The sequence below is a fragment of the Bubalus bubalis genome, chromosome 2 (genome assembly GCF_019923935.1).
Source record: "Bubalus bubalis isolate 160015118507 breed Murrah chromosome 2, NDDB_SH_1, whole genome shotgun sequence".
NCBI lineage: Eukaryota > Metazoa > Chordata > Mammalia > Artiodactyla > Bovidae > Bubalus > Bubalus bubalis.
The window spans coordinates 14,535,364-14,558,160 of record NC_059158.1 but is presented as its reverse complement, the minus strand read 5'-3'; the positions used below and the strand labels follow the sequence as shown (position 1 = coordinate 14,558,160).

Genomic DNA, 22,797 nt, shown 5'->3' with positions numbered 1-22,797 from the left:
GGTAGGAGGGGTGCTTTCACAACACATCTAATCCCATGTCCACCAGGTGGGCAGCCCATAGGCTGGAAGGTAATTATATCACAGAGGTTCCCTCACAAGATCGAGTGCTGAGCCCCACATCATGCTCCCCAGCATGAAGGTCCAGCCCTGCAAGGAGGGTCCCCAGAGCATTTGGCCTTGAAGGTCAGTGGGGATTGAGTACAGGACTGGAGCTCCATGGGACTGGGGGAGACAGAGTCCACTCTTGGAGGGCACAGACAAGGTTTTGTGCCACTGGGAGCCAGCCCAGGCTAGTAAACTCCATAGGAGCTGGGACTGGACCTCCTGTGGGTCCTAGAGGCTCTCCTGTGGCGACAGGGGTTGGCTGTGGCTCACTGGGCCGGGGGAAGGGTAAGGACAGTGGCGGCAGAAGCCCCCAGAGAATACTGACCTCTCCCAGAGGCCGCCATTTTGGCATCAAGACCTGGCTCTAACCAATAACTTACAGCTCCAGTGCTGGAATGCCTCCGAGAGAGCAGTCAGCAGGCTACGAACACCGCCCCAGCCGTCAGCAGCCACACTGAGGTCACCTGGTCCTTATGTTAGGCTCTCAGTTGTCCGACTCTTTCCAAGTCCATGGACTGTAGCCCACGGAGGTTATAGGCTCCTCTGTCCATGGGATTCTCCAGGCAAGAATACTGGAGTGGGTTGCCATTCCCTTGTCCAGGGGATCTTCACGACCCAGGGATGGAACCCCAGTCTCCTGAACTGCAGGCAGATTCTTTACCGTCTGAGCCACCAGGGAAGTCTCAGTCACATAGCCACCTCTAAACACACCCCTTGACACAATCCTAACCAATGCCAGACCACTTTACCTGCCTCCTGAGAAACCTGTATGCAGGTCAAGAAGCAACAGTTAGAACCAGACATGGAACAATGGACTGGTTCCCAACTGGGAAAGGAGTATGTCAAGACTGTATATTGTCACCCTGCTTATTTAACTTATATGCAGAATACATCATGTGAAATACCAGGCTGGATGAACCACAAGCTGGAATCTAGATTGTGGGAGAAATATCAATAACCTCAGATACGCAGATGACACCACCCTTATGGCAGAAAGTGAAGAGGAACTAAAGAACCTCTTGATGAAGGTGAAAGGGGAGACTGAAAAAGCTGGCTTAAAACTCAACATTCAAAAAACAAAGATCATGGCATCTGGTCCCATTACTTCATGGAAAATAGATGGGGAAACCATGGAAACAGTGACAGACTTTATTTCTTCAGCTCCAAAATCACTGCAGATGGTGACTGCAGCCATGAAATTAAAAGATAGATACTTGCTCTTGGGAAGAAAAGCTATGACTAACCTATACAGCATATTAAAAAGCAGAGACATCATTTTGCCAACAAAAGTCCATGTAGTCAAAGCTATGGTTTTTCCAGTGGTCATGTATGGATGTGAGAGTTGGACTAAAGAAAACTGAGCACTGAAGAATTGGTGCTTTTGAACTGTGGTGTTGGAGAAGACTCTTGAGAGTCCCTTGGACTGCAAGGAGGTCCAACCAATCCATCCTAGAGGAAATCAGTCCTGAATATTCATTGGAAGGACTGATGTTGAAGCTGAAGCGCCAATACTTTGGCCACGTGATGCGAAGAACTGACTGACTGGGTAAGAGCCTGATGCTGGGAAAGATTGAAGGCCGGAAGAGAAGGGGATGACAGAGGATGCCATCCAATGATGAGTTGAATGGTATCACTGACTCGATGGACAGGAGTTTGAGCAAGCCCTGGGAGTTGGTGATGGACACGGAAGCCTGGCGTGCTGCAGTCCATGGGGTCGCAGAGTGTCGAACACAACTGAACTGACAAGATCCTGACCACCTGAATGACAAGACCCAGCTCTACCCACAAAGAAACCTGCGCAAACCTCAGGACCAACGTCAGCCACTAGAGGGCAGACATGAGAAGCAAGAGACGCTATGATCCTCAGGCCTAAAGCAAAGGAAAGAAAGATGACAGACAAAATTCAAAGTTAGTAGAAGGAAAGAAATAAGATCAGAGCAGAAATAGAGATGAATAATGGAAAAAAACTAAAAGCTTTTTCTTTAAGAATGTAAACAAGATTGATCAATGTTAGCCAGACTCATCAAGAATAAAAGGGAGAGAACTCAAATCAATAAAATCAGGAATGAAAAAGGAGAAGTTAAACTGACACCACAGAAATATAAAGGATCTTAAAAGACTACTACAAACAACTATATGCCAATAAAATGGACAACCTAGAAGAAATGGCTAAATTCTTAGAAAGGTGCAACCTTCTAAGACTGAACCAGGAAGAAAGAAAACAGACCTGTTCAATTTCTAGCACTGAAATTGAAACAGTGACTAAAGATCTTCCAACAAATAAAAGTTCAAGACCAGATGACTTCATAGGCAAATTCTGTCAAACATTTAGAGAGGAGTTAACAACAATCCTTCTGAAACTCTTCCCAAAAAATTGCAGAAGAGGGAACCCTAATGTGTATTGCAGCACTTGACAATAGCCAAGATATGGAAGCAACATAAACGTCCATCAACAGATGAATGGATAAGGAAGATGTGGTCCATATATATATATACACTGGATCCCCTGGAGGAGGGCATGGCAACCCACTCCAGTGTTCGTGCCTGGAGAATCCCCACGGACAGAGGAGCCTGGTGGGCTAGAGTCCACGGGGTTGCAAAGAGTCCGACATGACAAGCGACTAAGCACATTACTCAACCATAAAAGAATGGAATAATGCCATTTGCAGCAACATGGATGGACCTACAGATCATCATACTAAGTGAAATAAGCCAGACAAAGGCAAATACCATATCACCCACATGTGGAATCTGATTTTTAAAAAATGATACAAATGAACTTATGGACTTATTATGAAGTTGAAACAGACTTACAGATATTGGAAACAAACTTATGGTTACAAAAGGGGAAATGTGGGGGTATGGAGGATAAATCAGGGGCTTGGGGTTAACGTCCACATACTACTATATATAAGATAGGTAACCAACAAGGACCTACTGTATGGCCCAAGGAACTCTACTCAATATTTTGTGATAATCTATATAAGGACAGAATAAGAATGAATATATGTATAACTGAATCACTTTTTCACACATTTGAAACTAACACATTGTAAATCAACTATAATCCAATAGAAGAAAAAAAAAGAATGAAATTGTCTTAGTTCAGGCTTCTATGACTAAATACTATAGACTAGGTGACTTAAAACAAGACTTTTTTCCCTTTACAGTGGCGGAAGTTGGGAAGGTCAAGATCAAGGTGCCAGCAGATTTGGTCTCCAATGAGAGCTCTTTCTGGCTTGCAGAAGTCTGCCTTCTTGCTGTGTCCTCACATAGCAGAGAGAGAGACTGATGGAGACAGGGACAGCGAAAAAGATGGGTTGAGGGACAGTGAGAAGGATACAGAGACAGCTCACACTCTGATTTCCCATTATTTTCTAATAAACACACTAATACCATCATGGGGACCCCACCCTCATGGCCTCTTCTAAACCAAATCACCTCCCTAAGGCGGCTACTTCTAATATCATCACATTGGAAGTCGGGGTTTCAACATATGTATTCAAGGAAGACAGAAATATTTAGTCTAGGAGCAGAACCCTTCTCTGAAATCATTTTCAAAAGCAAAATCTAAGTTGTCTTTAACTAGACTAGTTGTCTTTAACGCTTTCTAAATTCAGTGTATAAGAATGTTAGAATTTGTGTAGGAGTTTCTGTAGATTGCAAGCTCCTTGAGGAGAACTGTGCCCTATTCATCTGTATATCTGCACACCTGGTTTAGTGCTAGAACACTATATAAATGTTAACTGAGTTCTTCCATAGTAAAAAAGATGAAGGGTTCTTTAACACTGGAGAGAAGTATGGAATGTCAGAATAGGTTACTAAACCTTCCTGGGAGGTTGAAAAGGAAATTTCAACCCCTTGACTTCCAGAATATTTGATTGTAATCTAACATAACTGCTTTAGGGTAGATTTGACCACATGTAAATGATTCAGGCAAAAGGCAAAAACAAAGTCTGTTTTAGGAGAGCAAATTTTGAAAGCTGGAATCCCCTATGCTTTGGATGTGCCTATGAGAATCCCAGTTTATACTTGCAGAGCCAGTGTGTTTCCTTGTTGAACTATTTTTCACTCTCAATAATGTCCTGGTTTAAATAGTAAATCAGATGACCACTCACCTGTGGCTCTTTACCCCTCTGCTGGCTAAATTGCTACTATTCTGTCTGTACTGGTCTTTTCCATTCCCAAAAGAAGGGGTGGAGTCTTTGTCTTTTTATAGATCCCAGTTTACTCCTTCCTGCATTCTAGGTGGGCTTCCCAGGTGGCTCAGTGGTAAAGAATCCCGTGATGTAGGAGATGCAGGTTTGATCCCTGGGTCGGGAAGATCCCCTGGAGGAGGAAATGGCAACCCACTCCAGTATTCTCGCCTGAAAAATTCCATGGACAGAGGAGCCTGGTGGGCTACAGTCCAGGGGGTCACAAAGATGACTGAGCACAATACACAGTTATTGAAAGAAGAAAAAGTATGCTTGCTTCTGCTGGAGCTCTTGACTATTCTGTTGATCCGACCTTATGATCACAGAAGCTGGGGGATGAGATGTAAATCAGTCGTGGGTCTCCTGCCCCTTAACATTATTTTCTTCTGCTCTTCAAAAAGCATTGGAGAAACTGAAAGTTCAGTTTTTCCAAATGGATATACAGCAATCATATAAAAGCTGTTCATAATTACTTCATTCATTGATGTGTACAGATTTATTGAACATCCACACTGTGCCCAGTACCACACTTAGGCTGTAAGTCCACAGACCTCAAAAGCAAAACGTGTTCTAGTTTGGATGAAATTGAGTCATGGGGTAGGCTTTTAAAATCTGGACTCTTTGGGCTCATAATGTCTACAAGAACCCCTGACACTTAGTGGAGCACATTGGCTAAAGTGTCAGTTGCTTTTGTGTTAGGGGAACATAGGGTAGGGCTTGAATTTGCATTCCATGCATCCTTATACTTGTAATATGGTGAGTTTCTAGCTGTGGGGTTAATGCTCTTGATCTGCTTATAACATCAGTGGGATATTACCACGTGTCTGTCTGCAGATGGGCTAGTTCATTTGCTCTGCCCAGCTCTGAGGTTTTGGTCCATCCTTGGCCCGCTCAGCCACTGTAGGGAGTTATCTGTGGAGTAGATCAAGGCAAGCCTGAGGGCGGTTAGGTCCGCCAGTGCCAAAGGATGATGTAATTGCTTCATGTGACATTTCCCTTGTATATTCTCATTTGAAATATGTGTATGTTTCTTCCTAGGTCTATGTACTTTTACTTACACATCATCAGTCTCCTGATCATTCTATTCCTGCCAATCAAACCACAAGCTCATAATCAAAGGTGGCCTCAGACTCTGAACTCTGTTAATAAAAAAATGGATTGATACCTCCACCAAAAAAAAAAAAAAAAAACGCTGAACACTTAAGACTGCAAATCATTGGACAGACAAGATAAAGACTCCAGAGTTCTCCAGTGACTTAGAGGCGATGTTTACATGCATTTTTTTCTTGTTTTTGTTTTTTAAGTGCAGGGAGTATTTTTATAAAGCCTTTTTGTACCATTAAATCAGCCATGCCCAGTTGATTTCATATTTTATAGGACATTTTAGTGGCATGGAGGTATGTGGAGAAAGTGCCAGAACTTGCAGAGACAGTGCATTCTGGGCATCTGGGTCTTTGTTTTTCTGGCATGATCTCCAGCCCCTGAAATCTGAATATTGGGAACCTGAGTGTCTGCTCCCAAAGTGAGAAGGGGAAGCTGAGATGACTTGTCTTCCAGAATACACCCAAGATGGCTGTGCCTTGGGAAGCCCCCAATCCTTTGACTTGTGACATTTCTGTTCTCAAACACATTAACTACACTCAGAAGACTTCTGGGGAGGGACCGTGTGAAGGGAGGTCTGTAGAATACTGAAAACTCGTTGTGCCAAGGTCACCAACGTGAACGGACACCTGTATGGACTTGAAGTCAGGCATGTGCCCTGAAGGAGGCTGTGTTTTCTTCCCCCGCCCCCGAGGGATGTAACCCTTCTTTCTTCTGCAATGAGCCAAGATTGAAAATTAGAAAGTCTCCTGTCCAGGTACAAAGAGGTCTCAGAGGGGTTATAGTTCCCCATTGCACAAGTACATGCCTTCCACTTGCCCACACATGGTCCTGAGAAAACACCCAAATTTCACACTATGAAGGCAGGAGGATACCTTTTTATAATTTTTTAAAAAATAAAGTTACATTGAAGTTTGGGAAGAAGAGGCAGACATTTCTCTCCTCTTCCCTCACATCTTGGGAGTGTTCATGATCATGGCCATGGTGTTCACTTGGGCTGGTTTCCATTTTTCAGTTTCATAGCTGATTAAATTTGAAATTGTTTGAGTTGAATCATCCTGCCTGAAAGCAGAGATTTAAAATGGTTTTCTTTTCTTTCCTGTCTTTGTCATGAATGTGCTGTGGCTCCTTTGGGAAACTTCTAGGTGATATTCTACGTGGGAGAAGGAAATGTGGTATTAAATGTTATGGAAAATAATAATGATAATGAAACATGCTATGATGTATTTTCAATCAAAACCCTTGGGAGGAGAGAATTTGTTCAAATAAGATGATGGTAAAAAGTTAGTTTCTTACTAAATGAATACTGTATTTCTATATAAAGGAAATATTTCTGAAAAACATTGCATATTGTGTCAGTAGCATCTTGCCATTCTGAAGCATGTGTGTGCATTTTGCATGTGTGTGTGTGTGAACAAATGTGTACAAACTTAAAGGTCTGTCTTGCTTAAAATTTGAGCATGATGTGCTCCATCTATACTATATGTCAAGTGCTTGGGTGGTTTTGGTTTTTGGTTGAATTTCTGATCTTCATCCCCCTAAGTGCAGATAGGATTAACTTCCTGTTATAGATGAGAAAACAGTCAGGAAGATGGTTGCTAACTGCCCCATAGTCACAGACTTCATGGTTGAGCTAAGATTGGAATTCACAGTGGTCCCAGGAAGGCTGCTGGCCATGGCATCTTTCCATGCTGGTGCTTCTCTTTGGACAATGAAATGTGAAATGATGTTCTTGTCCCTTAAAGAGTCCAGGGTGGCCCTGTGCTGCTCAGAGCCTAAGCTCTAGTCCTGATGTGAGACAGTGGAAGTTAAGAAGTAGCACATTTGGGCCAGGGTAGGAAACTCACCCCAATTTAACCAGGTAACCTTCTGGGACTTCCCTGGTGGCTCAGATGATAAAGAATCTGCCTGCAATGCAGGAGATCTGGTTTTGATCCCTAGATCAGCAAGATCCCCTGGCAAAGGGAATGGCAACCCACTCCAATATTCTTGCCTGGAGAATCCCATGCACAGAGGAGCCTGGTGGGCTACAGTCCATGGGGTCGCAAAGAGTTGGACACGACTGAGTGACTAACACTTCTTTCAATCTTCTAGCAACCCTTCTTAGTGTCCTGAAAGGAATCTTAGTGGATGCAGGGGAAAAAGGTAGGTGCCTAACATCTGTCAGAGTCTGCCTCCAACAGGAATATTTTGAGGTACAAGACCAAAATGCGTAATCTTGTACACTAGCAAAAATGGTATATATCACCATTGGCATGGAGTATGTGGAATAATCCATCTTACAATGAAATCCTTGAACTTGCAACGTGATTTATGTCTGGGTTTCACTGTATTTTAAGCGTCTTCATTTCTGAGAGAAGAACTTTGGTGGTGAGAGGAGAGTTTATCATCCCTCTGCTTTGCAGGGACTTTGCCAACCCCTGAGTCCTAGGCAAGTGGGGACCACTGGTCCCCTAAGTGACCCACCCAGAATCAACTATTCATTATAGAATAAAGTCAAGACTATGGAATCTGGGCTTATAGATTGTCTGTGTCAGACAGTGCTAGGTCCTGGGACACATTTTTGGTACTATGAGGCTTTACTCAGAAATAAAAGGATAACACATTGAAGAGCAATTCATACCTTCTCCCCCCGAGAACATTTACCCATAGAAAAAAATTTCGATTTAGGACCCATATTTAGATAGAAGATGGGGACTGTTTCTATCGCCGTAGAGTTCCTAGTTTTTAGGTATGACCTAAATCAAACCCTTTGTGATTATACAGTGGAAGTGACAAATAGATTCAAGGGATTAGATCTGATTAAGTGCCTGAAGAACTATGGATAGAGGTTCGTAACTGTACAGGAGGCAGTGACCATAACCATCTTCAAGAAAAAGAAGTGCAACAAGGCAAAATGGTTGTCTGAGGAGGCCTTACAAATAGCTGAGAAGAGAAGATAAGTGAAAGGCAAAGGAGAGATAAGAAAGCCTTCTTAAATGAACAATGCAAAGAAAGAAGAAAACAACAGAATTGCAAAGACTAGAGATCTCTTCGAGAAAATCAGATACCAAAGAAACATTTCATGCAAAGATAGACACAATAAAGGACAGAAATGGTATGGACCTAACACAAGCGGAAGATATTAAGAAGAGGTGGCGGAGAAGGCAATGGCACCCCACTCCAGTACTCTTGCCTGGAAAATCCCATGGATGGAGGAGCCTGGTAGGCTGCAGTCCATGGGGTCGCAAAGAGTCGGACACGACTGAACGACTTCACTTTCACTTTTCACTTTCATGCGTTGGAGAAGGAAATGGCAACCCACTCCAGTGTTCTTGCCTGGAGAATCCCAGGGATGGGGAGCCTGGTGGGCTGCCATCTCTGGGGTCGCACAGAGTCGGACACGACTGAAGCAACTTAGCAGCAGCAGCAAAGAATTATGATGTTGATCTTTCTTTTTCCACATGGTTTATTTGCCATCTGTATGTCTTCTTGGTAAAATATCTGTTTATATCTTTCACCTGTTTTTCTTTTCATTAACAAATAAATAGCTCCTTTTTATCCTCAAAAAAAAAAAAAAAAAGAAAAGAAAAAAAAAAAGAAGAGGTGGGAAGAATACACAGAAGAACTGTACAAAAAAGATTCTTCATGACCCAGATAACTACAATGCTGTGACCACTCACCTAGAGCCAGGACATCCTGGAATGTGAAGTCAAGTGGACCTTAGGAAGCATCACTATGAACAAAGCTAGTGGAGGTGATGGAATTCCAGTTGAGCTATTTCAAATCCTGAAAGATGATGCTGTGAAAGTGCTGCACTCAATATGCCAGCAAATTTGGAAAACTCAGCAGTGGTCACAGGACTAGAAAAGGCCATTTTTCATTCCAATCCCAAAGAAGGGCAATGCCAAAGAATGTTCAAACTACCGCACGATTGTGCTCATTTCACATGCTAGCAAGATAATGCTCAAAATCCTTCAAGCTAGGCTTCATTAGTACATGAACAGAGGACTTCCCGATGTACAAATTGAATTTAGAAAAGACAAGAACCAGAGATCAAATTCCCAACATCTGTTGGATCTTAGAAAAAGCAAGAGCATACTAGAAAAACATTTACTTGTGCTTTGTTTACTATGTGAAGGTTTATGCGAAAGCCTTGACTATATGGATCACAACAGACTGTGGAAAATTCTTAAACAGATGGGAATACCAGACTACCTTACCTGCCTTCTGAGAAACCTGTATGAAGGTCAAGAAGCAAGTTAGAAGCGGCCATGGAACAACAGACTGGTTCCAAATTGGGAAAGGAGAATGTCGAGGCTGTATATTGTCACCCTGCTTATTTAACTTATATGCAGAGTACATCATGTGAAATGCCAGGCTGGATGAAACTCAATCTGGAATCAAGATTGCCAGGAGAAATATCAATAACCTCAGGTGTGCAGATGACACCACCTTTATGCCAGAAAGCGAAGAGGAACTAAAGAGCCTCTTGATGAAAGTGAAAGAGGAGAGTGAAAGCTGGCTTAAAACTCAACATTCTTCTCATTAAGGGCCAATCACCCTCTCGTTTACCCTCTAACAAATTTCTTTTTCTTGCCTGAAAAAAAATTCAACATTCATAAAATGAAGATCATGACATCTGGTCCCATCACTTCATGGCAAATGGATGTGGAAGCAATGGAAACAGTGAGAGACTTTTATTTTCTTGGGCTCCAAAATCACTGCAGATGGTAACTGCACATGAAATTAAAAGACACTTGCTCCTTGGAAGAAAAGTTATGACAAACCTAAGCAGTGTATTAAAAAGCAGAGATATCACTTTTGCCAACAAAGGTTCATATAGTCAAAGCTATGGTTTTTCCAGTAGTCATGTATGGATGTGAGAGTGGACCATAAAGAAGACTGAGCATCAAAGAATTGATGCTTTTAAACTGTGGTGCTGGAAAAGACTCTTGAGAGTCCCTTGGACTGCAAGGATATCCAACCAGTCAATCCTAAAGGAAATCAACTCTGAATATTCATTGGAAGGACCGATGGTGAAGTGTCAACACTTTGGCCACCTGACACAAAGAGCCAACTCATTAGAAAAGACCCTGATGCTGGGGAAGATTGAGGGCAGGAGGAGAAGGGGCTTACAGAGCATGAGACAGTTGGATAGCATCACTGACTCAATGAACATGAGTTTGAGCAAACTCCAGGAGATAGTGAAAGACAAGGAAGCCTGGTGTGCTGCAGTCCTTAGGATCACAGAGAGTCAGGCATGACTGAGCAACTTAACAAAGAGTTTCAAGGTATCCTAAATATATTATATATTTAATAAATATGTGTTGAGTTGATGAGTTTTAGGTTTAAAAGAAATACATTTTAGGGTTTTGTTTTGTTTTTTAAAAGGCCAGATCTAGTCATCAGTGAAATGAGAATCAAAACCACAGTGAGATAATCAACTTCATGCTAGTCAGAATGGCTATCATCAAAAAGAACACAAATAACAAATGTGGGTAAGAATGTGAAGATAAGGGAGTCCTCATATACCGTTGGTAGGAATGTAAATTGGAGAAGCTTCTGTGGAAAACAGTATGAAGATTCCTCTAAAAACTAAAAATAGAACTACCATATGATCTAATAATTCCACTTCTGGATATCTATTCAAAAAAGCCCCCAAACACTAATTTGAAAAGAAACATGCAATCCTTTGTTCCTAGCAACCTTACTTATAATTACTAAGGTATGGTAGCAACCTAAGTGTCCATTATCAGATGAATGGATAAGGATACAGTGTACACACACATACATATAGAAACACTACTCAGCCATAAAAAGAATGGAAATTTTGCCATTTGTAGTACCGTGGAGGGACTTGGCACTATGTGAAGTGAAATAAGTCAGAGAAAGATAAATACTGAATGATATCCCTTATACGTGGAGCCTAAAAAATACAACAAGCTAGTAAATAAAACAGAAAAGCAGCCGACTCATAGATACAGAGAACAGACTAGTGATTACCAGTGGGGAGAGGGAAGGGAGAGTCAACACAGGAATAGGGTAGAAAAGGGGTTATTATAGGATTCTATGAAGTCATGTGTGCGAAACTTTTGAAAATTATAAAACTTTAAAGAATCTTTCAGTTAATTCTATTTTAGTTTTAAGGTTGCCATACAGAACATAAACATTATTCAGTAGTTGCAAAGACTCAGTAAGTATTTCAGCCTGAGATTTTGACAGGCTAAGAGAGAAAAAGGCAGAAATTGGGAGGAGAAAAGAGAAATTGGTGGGTGGTCCCAGAACAGGTTGTGGATGTGCCCCCTGGACTGTGTAGGCTCAAGGCAGTGAGCAGACGTCCATTCTGTACACCCTTCTCCACACTGGCCACACATTACAACCACAATAGGAAGTTGATAAAGAAGTGATTGATGCCCAGCTTTGTGAGAGACTGTATCTTATTTCTCTTCTTGTCTCCAGCCCTTGGCATAGTGCGGGGCATGTAATGAAGATTCAGTAAGTGTTTGTTGAATGAATGAAGGATTGAATGCATTAGTTTAATGCATCGTTGGGTTTGACAGTTTTGATGGAGTCATTTTTGTGCTGGGAAATATCTTTTCTACTCTTCAGAATTAGTTTTTGAAATCAGGGCATGTGTTTTCAGGGAATTCTGAAAGCGCATTATGTGAAATAATCACTCAGGTAGGCAGTATACGTAGTCTGAACCCACCACTACCACCCCCACCATCCATTAACTAATGCATTTGCTTATTCATCAAATGTCAGGTCTGGCCACATAAAGGATGCAGGTAAAAGATGCTGAAGACCCATTCTCTGCCCTTGAAGAGCTCACAGTGGGACCAGAAAGACAAGAGCCGGAGCATGTGCTGCAGGTTGGAGGGATCCCAGCATTCTGAACAGCACAGTGACTGGTTGCTGTGTCCTTGTTTTCCTGTAAGTTCGGAGCCACCTCATCTCTTGGCGCCTGAAGGTTCCCCAGGAGAGCAACAGCACCCCTCAGCAGCCTCTTGTCTGGGTGAAGTCAAGCCTGCTCTTGTTCTGAAATTGGATGCTGCCTTTGCAACAAACCAGTACCAGTTATTGCAGTGACGGTCCAAAGGAGCAGACTGTGCATTCCCCGTTGCCCATAGAGGTAGTGGGGTGGCTAAGCCAGCCCCCAACCCCAAAAGATCTTTAGGAAAGTTCTAGGCTCAGTGAATGATGTGATGAGGCCCAGGAGGAAGGGTGTTTGCTGAGAGAAGGCTCAGCCCTCCTGCTGCTGCTAAGTCACTTCAGTCAGCTTTGTCTAATCCCTAAACTTATGTTAGGCTATTCACTTTTCACTTTCATGCATTGGAGTAAATGGCAACCCACTCCAGTGTTCTTGCCTGGAGAATCCCAGAGATGGTGGGGCCTGGTGGGCTGCCGTCTATGGGGTCGCACAGAGTCGGACACGACTAAAGTGACTTAGCAGCAGCAGCAGGAGCTCCAGGAATGATTGCAAGCTGCTGTCCCTGCCACCCCTCAGGCTCCAGGAGAGGAGCTGCTGCTGACCCCATCACATGCTCTGCGGGCATGCATTAGCTACCCCTGCGGCCAAGAACCCCAGGACAGGGGACCAGTTTCCTCATCTGCATACCCCCTATCAAGGGGAAGATGGCCAGCACATGCCAAGAAAAGAGGAGACAAGCATCCACACTAAACACAGCCCTCACACCAAATATATTAAACCCGCACAAGCTACATAGGGGCGTTCCCACATATAAATAGCCTTATAAGACCACAGTAAGATAATTGTTTCTCCTAAACTCACAGAGTAAGAGAAATACAAGCAAAATGAAGAAACAGAAGAGCCACTCCCAGTTAAAAGACCAAGAGAATTCCCCTAAAAGAACAATGAAACAGACCTCTTCAGACTAATAGACACTGATTTCAAAAAGGAGATAATGAAGATACTGAAGGAGTTAAGAAAGATGATTGACAGAAATGCAGAGGAACTGTAAAATGAAACTGGAAACTATAAAGAGGAACCAAGGAAAATTAGAAAATTCATTTGCCAAGATGAAAGCTGAGCTAAAGGCAATGAATAGCAGGATGATTAATGCAGAAGAACAAATAAGTGACCTGGAAGATAGAATATTGGAAGTCACCCATTCAGGACTGTAGACAGAAAGCCAAATTAAAAAAAAAAAAAGCAAAATTATATAAATTAACTTATTTACAAAACAGACTTACAGACTTGGAGAACAAATTATGGCTACCAGATGGGAAGGTGAAGGAAAGAGAGATACTGGGAGTTTGAGATGGGCATGTACACACTGCTATACTTAAAATGGATAACCAACAAGGACCTACTGTATAGCATGGGGAACTCTGCTCAATATTCTGTGACCTAAATGGGAGAAGAATTTGCAAAATAATAGATACTTGTGTATGTATAATTGAATCACTTTGCTGTATGCCAGAAACTAACACCACAACTCCAATATAAAATAAATTTTTTTAAATGAAAACAATATAAGACACCTATGGGATAAAGTGTGCCAAACTATATATAAGAGGCATTCCAGTAGGTGAAGAAAGAGAAACAGGTATTGAAAATGTATTTGAGGAAATTATGGCTGAAAACTTCCTAAACCTAAAGAAGAAAACATATCCAGATACAGGAAGCACAGAGGGTCCCAAACAAGATAAGCCAAAACAGACCTACACCAAGATATATTATAATAAAAATGGCAAATGTTAAAGAGAGGATGCTAAAGGCAGAAGAGAAAGAGTTAATTACAAGGGAACCCCCCACATAAGGCTGTCAAGCTGGTTTCTCTCCAGAAACATCTGCAGGCCAGAAAGGGAGTGGCAAGATATATTCAAAGCCCTGAAAGGGAAAAATCTACAGCCTAGGATACTCTACCTAGCAAGATTATAATTTAGAATAGAAGGAGAGAGAATTTCTCGGACAAGCAAAAACTAAAAATACAGCAATACTTCAGTTCAGTCACTCAGTCACGTCTGACTCTCTGCGACCCCATGGACTGCAGCGTGCCAGGCTTCCCTGTCCATCACCAACTCCCAAAGCTTGCTCAAACTCATGTCCATTGAGTTGGTGATGCTATCCAGCCATCTCATCCTCTGTCATCCCCTTCTCCTACCTTCAATCTTTCCCAGCATCTGGTCTTTTCCAATGAGTCAGTTCTTTGCATCAGGTGGCCAAAGTATTGGAGTTTCAGCTTCGGCATCAGTCTTTCCAATGAATATTCATCCTTTAGGATGGACCTTTGGGATCTCCTTGCAGTCCAAGGGACTCTCAAGGCTCTTCTCCAACACCACAGTTCAAAAGCATCAATTCTTCAGTGTTCAACTTTCTTTATAGTGCAACTCTCACATCCATACATGACTACTGGAAAAAACATAGCTTTAACTAAACGGACCTTTGTTGGCAAAGTAATGTCTCTCTTTTTTAATATGTTGCTTAGGTTGGTAATAGCTTTTCTTTCAAGGAACAAGTGTCTTTTCATTTCATGGCTGCAGTCACTATTTGCAGTGATTTTGGAGCCTCCCCCAAAATAAAGTCTCTCACTGTTTCCATTGTTTCCCCATCTATTTGCCATGAAGTGATGGGACGGCAATACCAAACCTATCCTAAAAGAAATATTGAAAGTGTTTCTCTAAATAGAAAAGAAGCAAGCATCTATTAGGAAGAGAAAATCACAATTGGAAAGCAAGTCACCTAAATAGCCCAGAGTGTGCTAAGTTGCTTCAGTAGTGCATGACTCTTTTACAACCTGTGGACTGTAGCCCACCAGGCTCCTCTGTCCATGCAATTCTCCAGGCAAGAATACTGAAGTGGGCTGCCATGCCCTCCCCTCCAGGGGATCTTCCCACCCAGGGATCGAACCCACATCTTTTATGTCTCCTGCATTGGCAGGCGGTATATAAAAGTGATGATAACCACAATGAACAGCAAAAAGATGAATGTGAAGATATAAAATAGGACATCAAAATCACAAAGTACAGGAGAGAAGAGTAAGAAAATGTAGATTTTTTTTTTTCACTTCCTAGAACATGTTTGTGGAGAAGGCGATGGCACCCCACTCCAGTACTCTTGCCTGGAAAATCCCATGGACAGAGGAGCCCTGTAGGCTGCAGTCCATGGGGTCGCTCAGAGTCGGACAGGACTGAGCGACTTCACTTTCACTTTTCACCTTCATGTACTGGAGAAGGCAATGGCAACCCACTCCAGTATTCTTGCCTGGAGAATCCCAGGGACGGGGGAGCCTGGTGGGCTGCCGTCTATGGGGTCGCACAGAGTTGGACACGACTGAAGTGACTTAGCAGAACATGTTTGAGCCTATGTGACTACCAAGTAGATACAGGAAGCAGTTCACATGCCTGAAAAACAAAGTAACCACAAATCAAAAACATACAGCAGATTCAGAGAATAACCAAAAAGAAGAGAACAGAAGTATACTACAAAAGAAAATCATCAAGCCACAAAAGGAAAAATAAAGGGACAAAAAAGAAATATAAAATCAAGGTGAAAACAAGGTTTAACATTGCAATAAATACATATCTATCAAGTTACCTTATATGCCAATGGGCTAAATGGTCCAATCAAAAGACATGAGTGGCGGGCAGACTGGATAAAAAAGAAACAGCTGACAAGAGACTCACTTTAGGGCAGAGGGTGCACATGGATTCAAAGTGAGGGGATGGAAAAAGATATTTCATGCAAATGGAAATGACAAGAAAGTAGGGGTTGCAATACTTAAACAAAATAGACTTTAAAACAACGATCCTAAAGATCAAGAAGGACACTGTAGAGTGATAAAAGGGTCAATGCAAGGAGAGGATTTTACACTTATCAACATATATGCACCCAGTACAGGAGCACTCAGTTACATAAAACAAATACTAGCAGACGCAAAGGGAGAAATCGACAGGACTACTGTAACACCAGGAGGTTTTTACGCCCCCCTCACATCAATGGGCAGATCTAGACTGAAAAGCAGTAGTGCAACAGATCCCACATGATACGATAGAACAGTTAGACTCAAATGATATATTCAGGACATTACATCCAAAAAAAACCCAGAAAACATATTCAAGTGCACATGGAACATTCTCTAGGATTAACCACATATTAGGGCAGAAAACCAGCCTCAACAAATTTAAAATTATAGAAATTATCTCAAGCATCTTTTCTAACAATGACATGAAACGAAAAATTAACCACAGGAAAAGAAATGAAATAGTGATTACATGGAGACTAATAATATATGTCACTAAAATATCAGTGGTCAGTGATGAAATCAAAGAGGAAATGTAAAAATACCTTGAGACAAGTGACAATGAAAACACAACTGTGCAAAATTTATGAGTTGCAGTAAAAGCAATTCTTAGAGGGAAGTTCACAGTAATACAAGCTTTCCTCAAAAAACAAGAAAAATCTCAAGCAACCTAACCTACCACCTAAAAGAATTAGAGAATGAATAAACAAAACCTAAAGTCAGCAGAAGGAAGGAAATAATACAGATCAGTGAGGAAATAGAGACTTTAAAAGCAATAGAAAAAAGTTTAAAAATCAATAAATCCAAGAGCTAGTTCTTTGAAAGGGTAAATAAAATTGACAACCTCTCACCACATTTGCTGAGAAGAAATGAGAGCCCAAATAAATAAAATAAGAAATGAAAAGAGGACATAAACAACCGATACCACAGATATACAAAGAGCCATAAGGGAATGCTATGAATAACTACTTAACAATAATATGCCAACAAATTAGACAGCCTCGAAGAAATGGAGAAGTTTCTATAGCCCACCAAAATTGAATCAAGAAGAAATAGATAATTTGAACAGACCAATCACAAAGTGAAATAGAATCTGTAATTTTAAAACTCCTTACAAACAAAAGTCTGGGACCAGATGGCTTCACAGATGAAGTCTACCAAACACACAAAGAAGAGCCTATACTGAACTTTCTCAAATCCTTCCAAAAAATTGAAGAGGGAAAACTCCCAAAGACACTCTATGAAGCCACCATCACCCTGATACCAATAGCAGACAAAGAGAACCAAAAGAGAAAATTTCAGGCTGTACCTGATGAATATAGATTGAAAATTTCTCAACAAAATATTATCAAACTGAATCCAATAACACATAAAAAAGATCATACACCATGACCAAGTGGAATTCAACCCAAGTTCACGTTTGCTTCAACATACACAAATCAATGTGATACGCCACAGACAAAAGACAAAGCCTACATGATCATCTCAGCAGACGCAAAAAAGCGCCTGACAAAATTCAGCACCCATTAATGATAAACTCTTATCAAAGTGGGTACAGATGGAACATATCTCAACATAATAAAAGCTATTTATGGCAAATGCACACCCAATACAACATTCAACAGTGAAAAGCTGAACGTCTTCCCACTAGTCTTAGCCACAGCTATCAGGAAAAAGAAATAAAAGATCCAAATTGGAAGGGAAGAGGTAAAATTGTCATTATATGCAGATGATATGATACAATATAGAGAAAACCCTAAAGACGCCACATAAAAACTACTAGAACTGAAATGAATTCAGCAAGGTAGCAGGATACAAGATTAACATATGGAAATCAGTTGCATTTCTATGAAATATCAGAGAATTTTTTTTTTTAAACATTTTAAAATCACACCCGCCAAAAGTAAAATACTGAGGAATAAACCTGACAAAGGAGGTGAACAATGTACGTGTTGAAAACTATAAAACATTAATAAAGGAAACTTAAGATGATTCAAAGAAATGGAAAGATATCTTTTGGATTAGAAGGATTAGTATTGTTAAAATGACCATACTACCCAAGCAATCTGCAGATTTAATGTGAGCCCTATCAAGTTAACCATGACATTTTTCACAGAACTAGAACAAATAATCCTAAAATTTATATGAAGCCATAAAAGACAGAATTGCTAAAGCAATCCTAAAGAAAAAGAATAAAATAGGAGGCATACCCTCCCAGACTTCAGAAACTTCAAAGCCACAGTAACCAAAACAGCACAGTATTGATACAAGAACAGACATACTGACCAAGAGAACAGAATAGAAAGCCCAGAAATAAACCCACATACCCACAGTCAATCTTCAACAAAGGCAAGACTCTATGATGGGAAAAGACAATCTCTTCATCTAGTGGTGTTGGGAAAGCTGAACCGCCACATGTAAATCGGTGACATTAGAACACTCTCACCAGACACAGAAATAAAAAAACAGCTGAAAGACTTAAACATAAGACATGACACCATAAAACTCCTGGAAGGTATCATAGGCAAGACATTTTCTCACATAAATCATACGATGTTTTCTTAGGTCAATCTCCAAAGGCAATAGAGACAAAAATAAACAAATGAGATCTAACCAAACTTATAAGCTTTAGCACAGCAAAGGAAACCATGAACAAAAGACAACCTACAGAATGGGAAAAAATATTTGCAAATGATGTGACTGACAAAGGCTTAATTTACAGATATACAAACAGTTCATATAATTCAACAGCAGCAACAAAATAACCATTAAAAAAAAAAAAGGGTTCAGAAGACCTAGACAGACATTTATTCAAAGAAGAAATGCATATGGCCAATAGGCACATGAAAAGATGCTCAACATCTCTAATTACTAGAGAAATGCAAATAAAACTACTGTGAGGTACCACTTCATTCCAGTCAAAATGGCCATCATTAAAAACTCTACAGGGACTTCCCTGGTGGTCTAGTGGTTAAGGCTCCATGCTCCCAATGCAGGGGGCACTGGTTTGATCCCTGGTTAGGGAACTAAGATCCCACATGCTGTATGGTTTAGTCAAAAATAAATAAATGTAACCCCACCCCTAAACCAAAAAACTACAAATAACAAATACTGGAGAGGATGTGGAGAAAAGGGGACCTCCTACTCTGTTGGTAGGAATTTTAGTTGGTACAGCCACTATGGAAAACGGTATGGAGGCTCATCAGAGAGCTACAAACAGAGCTACCATAGGATCCAGCAACCCCACTTCTGAGCATCTATCCAGACAAACCTCTAATTCAAAAACATAACGTGCATCCTGGATGCACAGCAGCACAGTTCGCAATAACCAAGACATGGAAGCAACCTCAATGGCCATTGACAGAGGAGTGGATAAAGAAGATGTGGTGTGTATACACAACAGAATACTACTCAGCCATAAAAAAGAACGAAATAATGGCATCTGCAGCAACATGGATGCAGCTAGAGATTATCATTCGAACTGAAGTAAGTCAGAGAAAGACAAACACCGTATCACATCCCTTATATGTGGAATCTAAAATATGACACACATGAAGCTATCTACACAACAGAAGCAGACTCATAAAGACAGAGGACAGCTCTGAGGTTGCTACAGGAGAGGGGGTTGCGCAGGGGTGGAGTGGGAGGCTAGGATTAGCAGATGTAAGCTGAAATATACAGAATGGATAAACAAGGTCCTACTATATAGCACAGAGAACTATATTCAATATCCTTTGATAAACCATAATGAGAAACAATATCAAAAAAAGAATGTTTAAATATGTAAAAATCAATTTGCTGCACAGAAATGAAGATGACATTATAAATCAAGTGTACTTCAATTTAAAAAATAGCATTAAAAGAACCCAAAATGTATGTGAGGCTACCTCCCATATGCTGAGAGGAAGAAAACTAGCAGTTACTGGCAATTCCTTTCACATTCATTACTTAATACAGCCTGGAAACTTGCCATTAATATCCTCAGCCAGGATATTTTTATGGTGGAAGCCAGGGCTCAGAGACTACGTAACTTGCCCCAGGTCACCCAGCTTGTTCAAGTCGGTGAGCTGGGGCTTAGATCCTGGTCCAGGTAACTCTGAAGTCATCTTGCCTCCTTGTGAACAAGCCCTTTAACAAAAAAATTTATTGCTGAAAGTAACTCTACAAGTTGCCTGGTCCAGTGGTTTCTGAATGCAGGTAAGCTGGCCCTGTCTCTTGGAGATCCTGCTAAAGAGGCAGGATGGGAAGGATGGATCTGCTGTTGACAGAAAAACAGTGATTGCCACTGTCTAAGGGAGCAGCAGAAATCCTATCAGTGGAAGCTAATGGAAACCTTGCTCTGCTCTCAGTCTCTATGGGTTAGAAAAGTGAGAGTCGCTCAGTCCGGTCTGACTCTTTGTGACCCTCATGGACTATACAGTCCATGAAATTCTCCAGGCCAGAATCCTGGAGTGGATAGCCTTTCCCTTCTCCAGGGGATCTTCCCAACCCAGGGATCAAACGCAGGTCTCCCGCATTGCAGGCAGATTCTCTACCAGCTGAGCCACAAGGGAAGCCCCTGTGGGTTAGAAGGGAAGGAGTAAACTGGTAGGGTGGGAACCACACCAAATCACTGGACTCTGATCAAGAGACGGCACACTGAGGGACTGCCCTGGTGGTCCAGTGGCTAAGACTCGTGCTTCCAGTGCAGGGGCCTGAGTTCAATCCCTGGTCAGGGAACTAGATCCCACATGCTGCACAATATTGAAGACTGAAGATCCCACGTCCTGCAACTAAGATCTGGCACAACTCTATACTGACTGCATGACTCTCGGCAAGCTGCTTAACCTCTCTGGGCTTCAGGTTACTCATCTATCAGATGGGAATAACAGCTGCATCTCCTTACTAGGTCATCATGCTTTCGAATTGTGGTGCTGGAGAAGACTCTTGAGAGTCCCTTGGACTGCAAGGAGATCAAACCAGTCAATAATTCTAAGAGAAATCAACCCCGAATACTCATTGGAAGGACTGAGGCTGAAGCTCCAATACTTTGGCCACCTGATGCAAATAGCTGACTCATTAAAAAATACCCTGTTTCTGGGAAAGATTGAGGTCAGGAGGAGAAGGGGGCAAGAGAGGATGAGATGACTGGAGGGCATCACCGACTCAGTGGACATGAGTTTGAGTAAACTCTAGGACATAGTGAAGGACTGGGAAGCCTGGCATGCTTCAGTGCACGTGGTCTCGTGGAGTCAGATACAACTTAGCAACTGAACAGCAACTAGGTTATCATGAAATAAAATAAGAGAATACATAAAATGCTCTGAATAGTGGCTAGTGTTCAGTTAGTACTTAGTAAAACTTAGTGACTAGTATTACTGACATGTTTATTAAAATAATTTATGGATTTAAAAAATATTTGCAATATTATAATAAAGAGACTTTACCCTGAAAAAAATGATCTGGCACAAATAAATAAATATTAAAAAAGAGAGACAGAAGGCACTTTGAAGCTTCTGTCTGTGCTTGTGCTGCTACAAGACATTTTGTTTAACGTGAACTATGCAAAGGTTGGCCTAGACCTTTGGGACCTGATGTATGTTGTGGGGAAAAAAACTACTTTGCTGGAGAAATGAACAGAACTTTGGGGGGGATTAGCTGTCACTGCTTGGGAGCAGAAGAATGAGGCAGCAGACATTTGGGACCTGAGAAGAGGAATTCCCAGAGGGTTGACTGATCAGGGTGACATTTAAGAACAGAGCAGAGTTGTTGGGCTGTTCTGGAAGGTTCGTCTCTTACTGCCATAGCTAGGGACACTTTTCAGTTTAAAGAAAGGGGGAATCCCTCGTGCTTCACTTGGGGCTGGTGTTGGGAGGAGAGAAGAGGACAGACAGAGAGAAAACACAATAGACACAGAGCTTGGAGCAAGAAAAGCCCAGAAGCAACCTAAGTCCATGAGAACCCCCTAAATGACTGGGCAACGGGGGCAGGGGTGCTTCCCGTTACCCTTGTACTTAGAAACTCATTTCTTATAAAGTGAGAGATCCTCAGGGATATGCAGGGAACAGACACCTTGACAGACACTTGGCTACAAACAGACTCTAGGAGGAGCCCCCAGATCTTTTGGTTCAGCTGGTTTGGAGGTGTGCTCAGGAAACAGTACTCCTGGGTTGGGAGTTACTGGTTTATTATGACTATTACATCTGAGGTAATTCCCAGGGAGTTTCATGACCTGCCTGAGGCATCATGAAGCTCTTCTGTAGCAGATTTGAGGGTAGAAGCAAAATCTTTTGTTCCAGTAGAGCTTGTAAGTCCTACAAGTCCGCACTTCCTCCCTGACAGATACCCAGCTCTGCGCATTGCATGGACAAACAGGGCTTGGAGGAGCTATCTTAGTTTTCTATGACCATTCCTAGGACGAACATGCCCCTGTAAGGCCTAAGATAGTACAGGTGAGCGTTGGTCCTGCTTCCGCGGGCCTGAACATCTGCATCTTCTGGGTACCAGGTGGCCCTCCACGTGCTGTGGCCTAACATCAGCTTCTGAGCCACCTCACAGTCTTTCCAGAACTGCTGACCCAACCAATGGAGGCAGACAGGGAGCACTTTTCTGGACAGTACAGCACTTTTTTTTTTTTTTTTCCTTCTATGCCTTTCTAGATCCACATA

At 41.7% G+C, this 22,797-nt stretch overlaps 1 protein-coding gene across 7 annotated transcripts in view; it reads left to right on the top strand.

The window, feature by feature from the left end:
* The window catches only part of MBOAT1 (membrane bound O-acyltransferase domain containing 1), a 110,424-nt gene extending 103,679 nt beyond the window's left edge, over positions 1-6,745 (top strand). For all 7 annotated transcript variants that reach the window (XM_044927643.2, XM_044927630.2, XM_044927616.2 and 4 more), the window contains one exon: positions 5,340-6,745. In XM_044927643.2, coding sequence (XP_044783578.1) covers positions 5,340-5,463 — 124 coding nt within the window. In that variant the 3' untranslated portion in view covers positions 5,464-6,745. The remainder of the gene's footprint in view (positions 1-5,339) is intronic.
* The last annotated feature ends 16,052 nt before the right edge of the window (positions 6,746-22,797 follow it).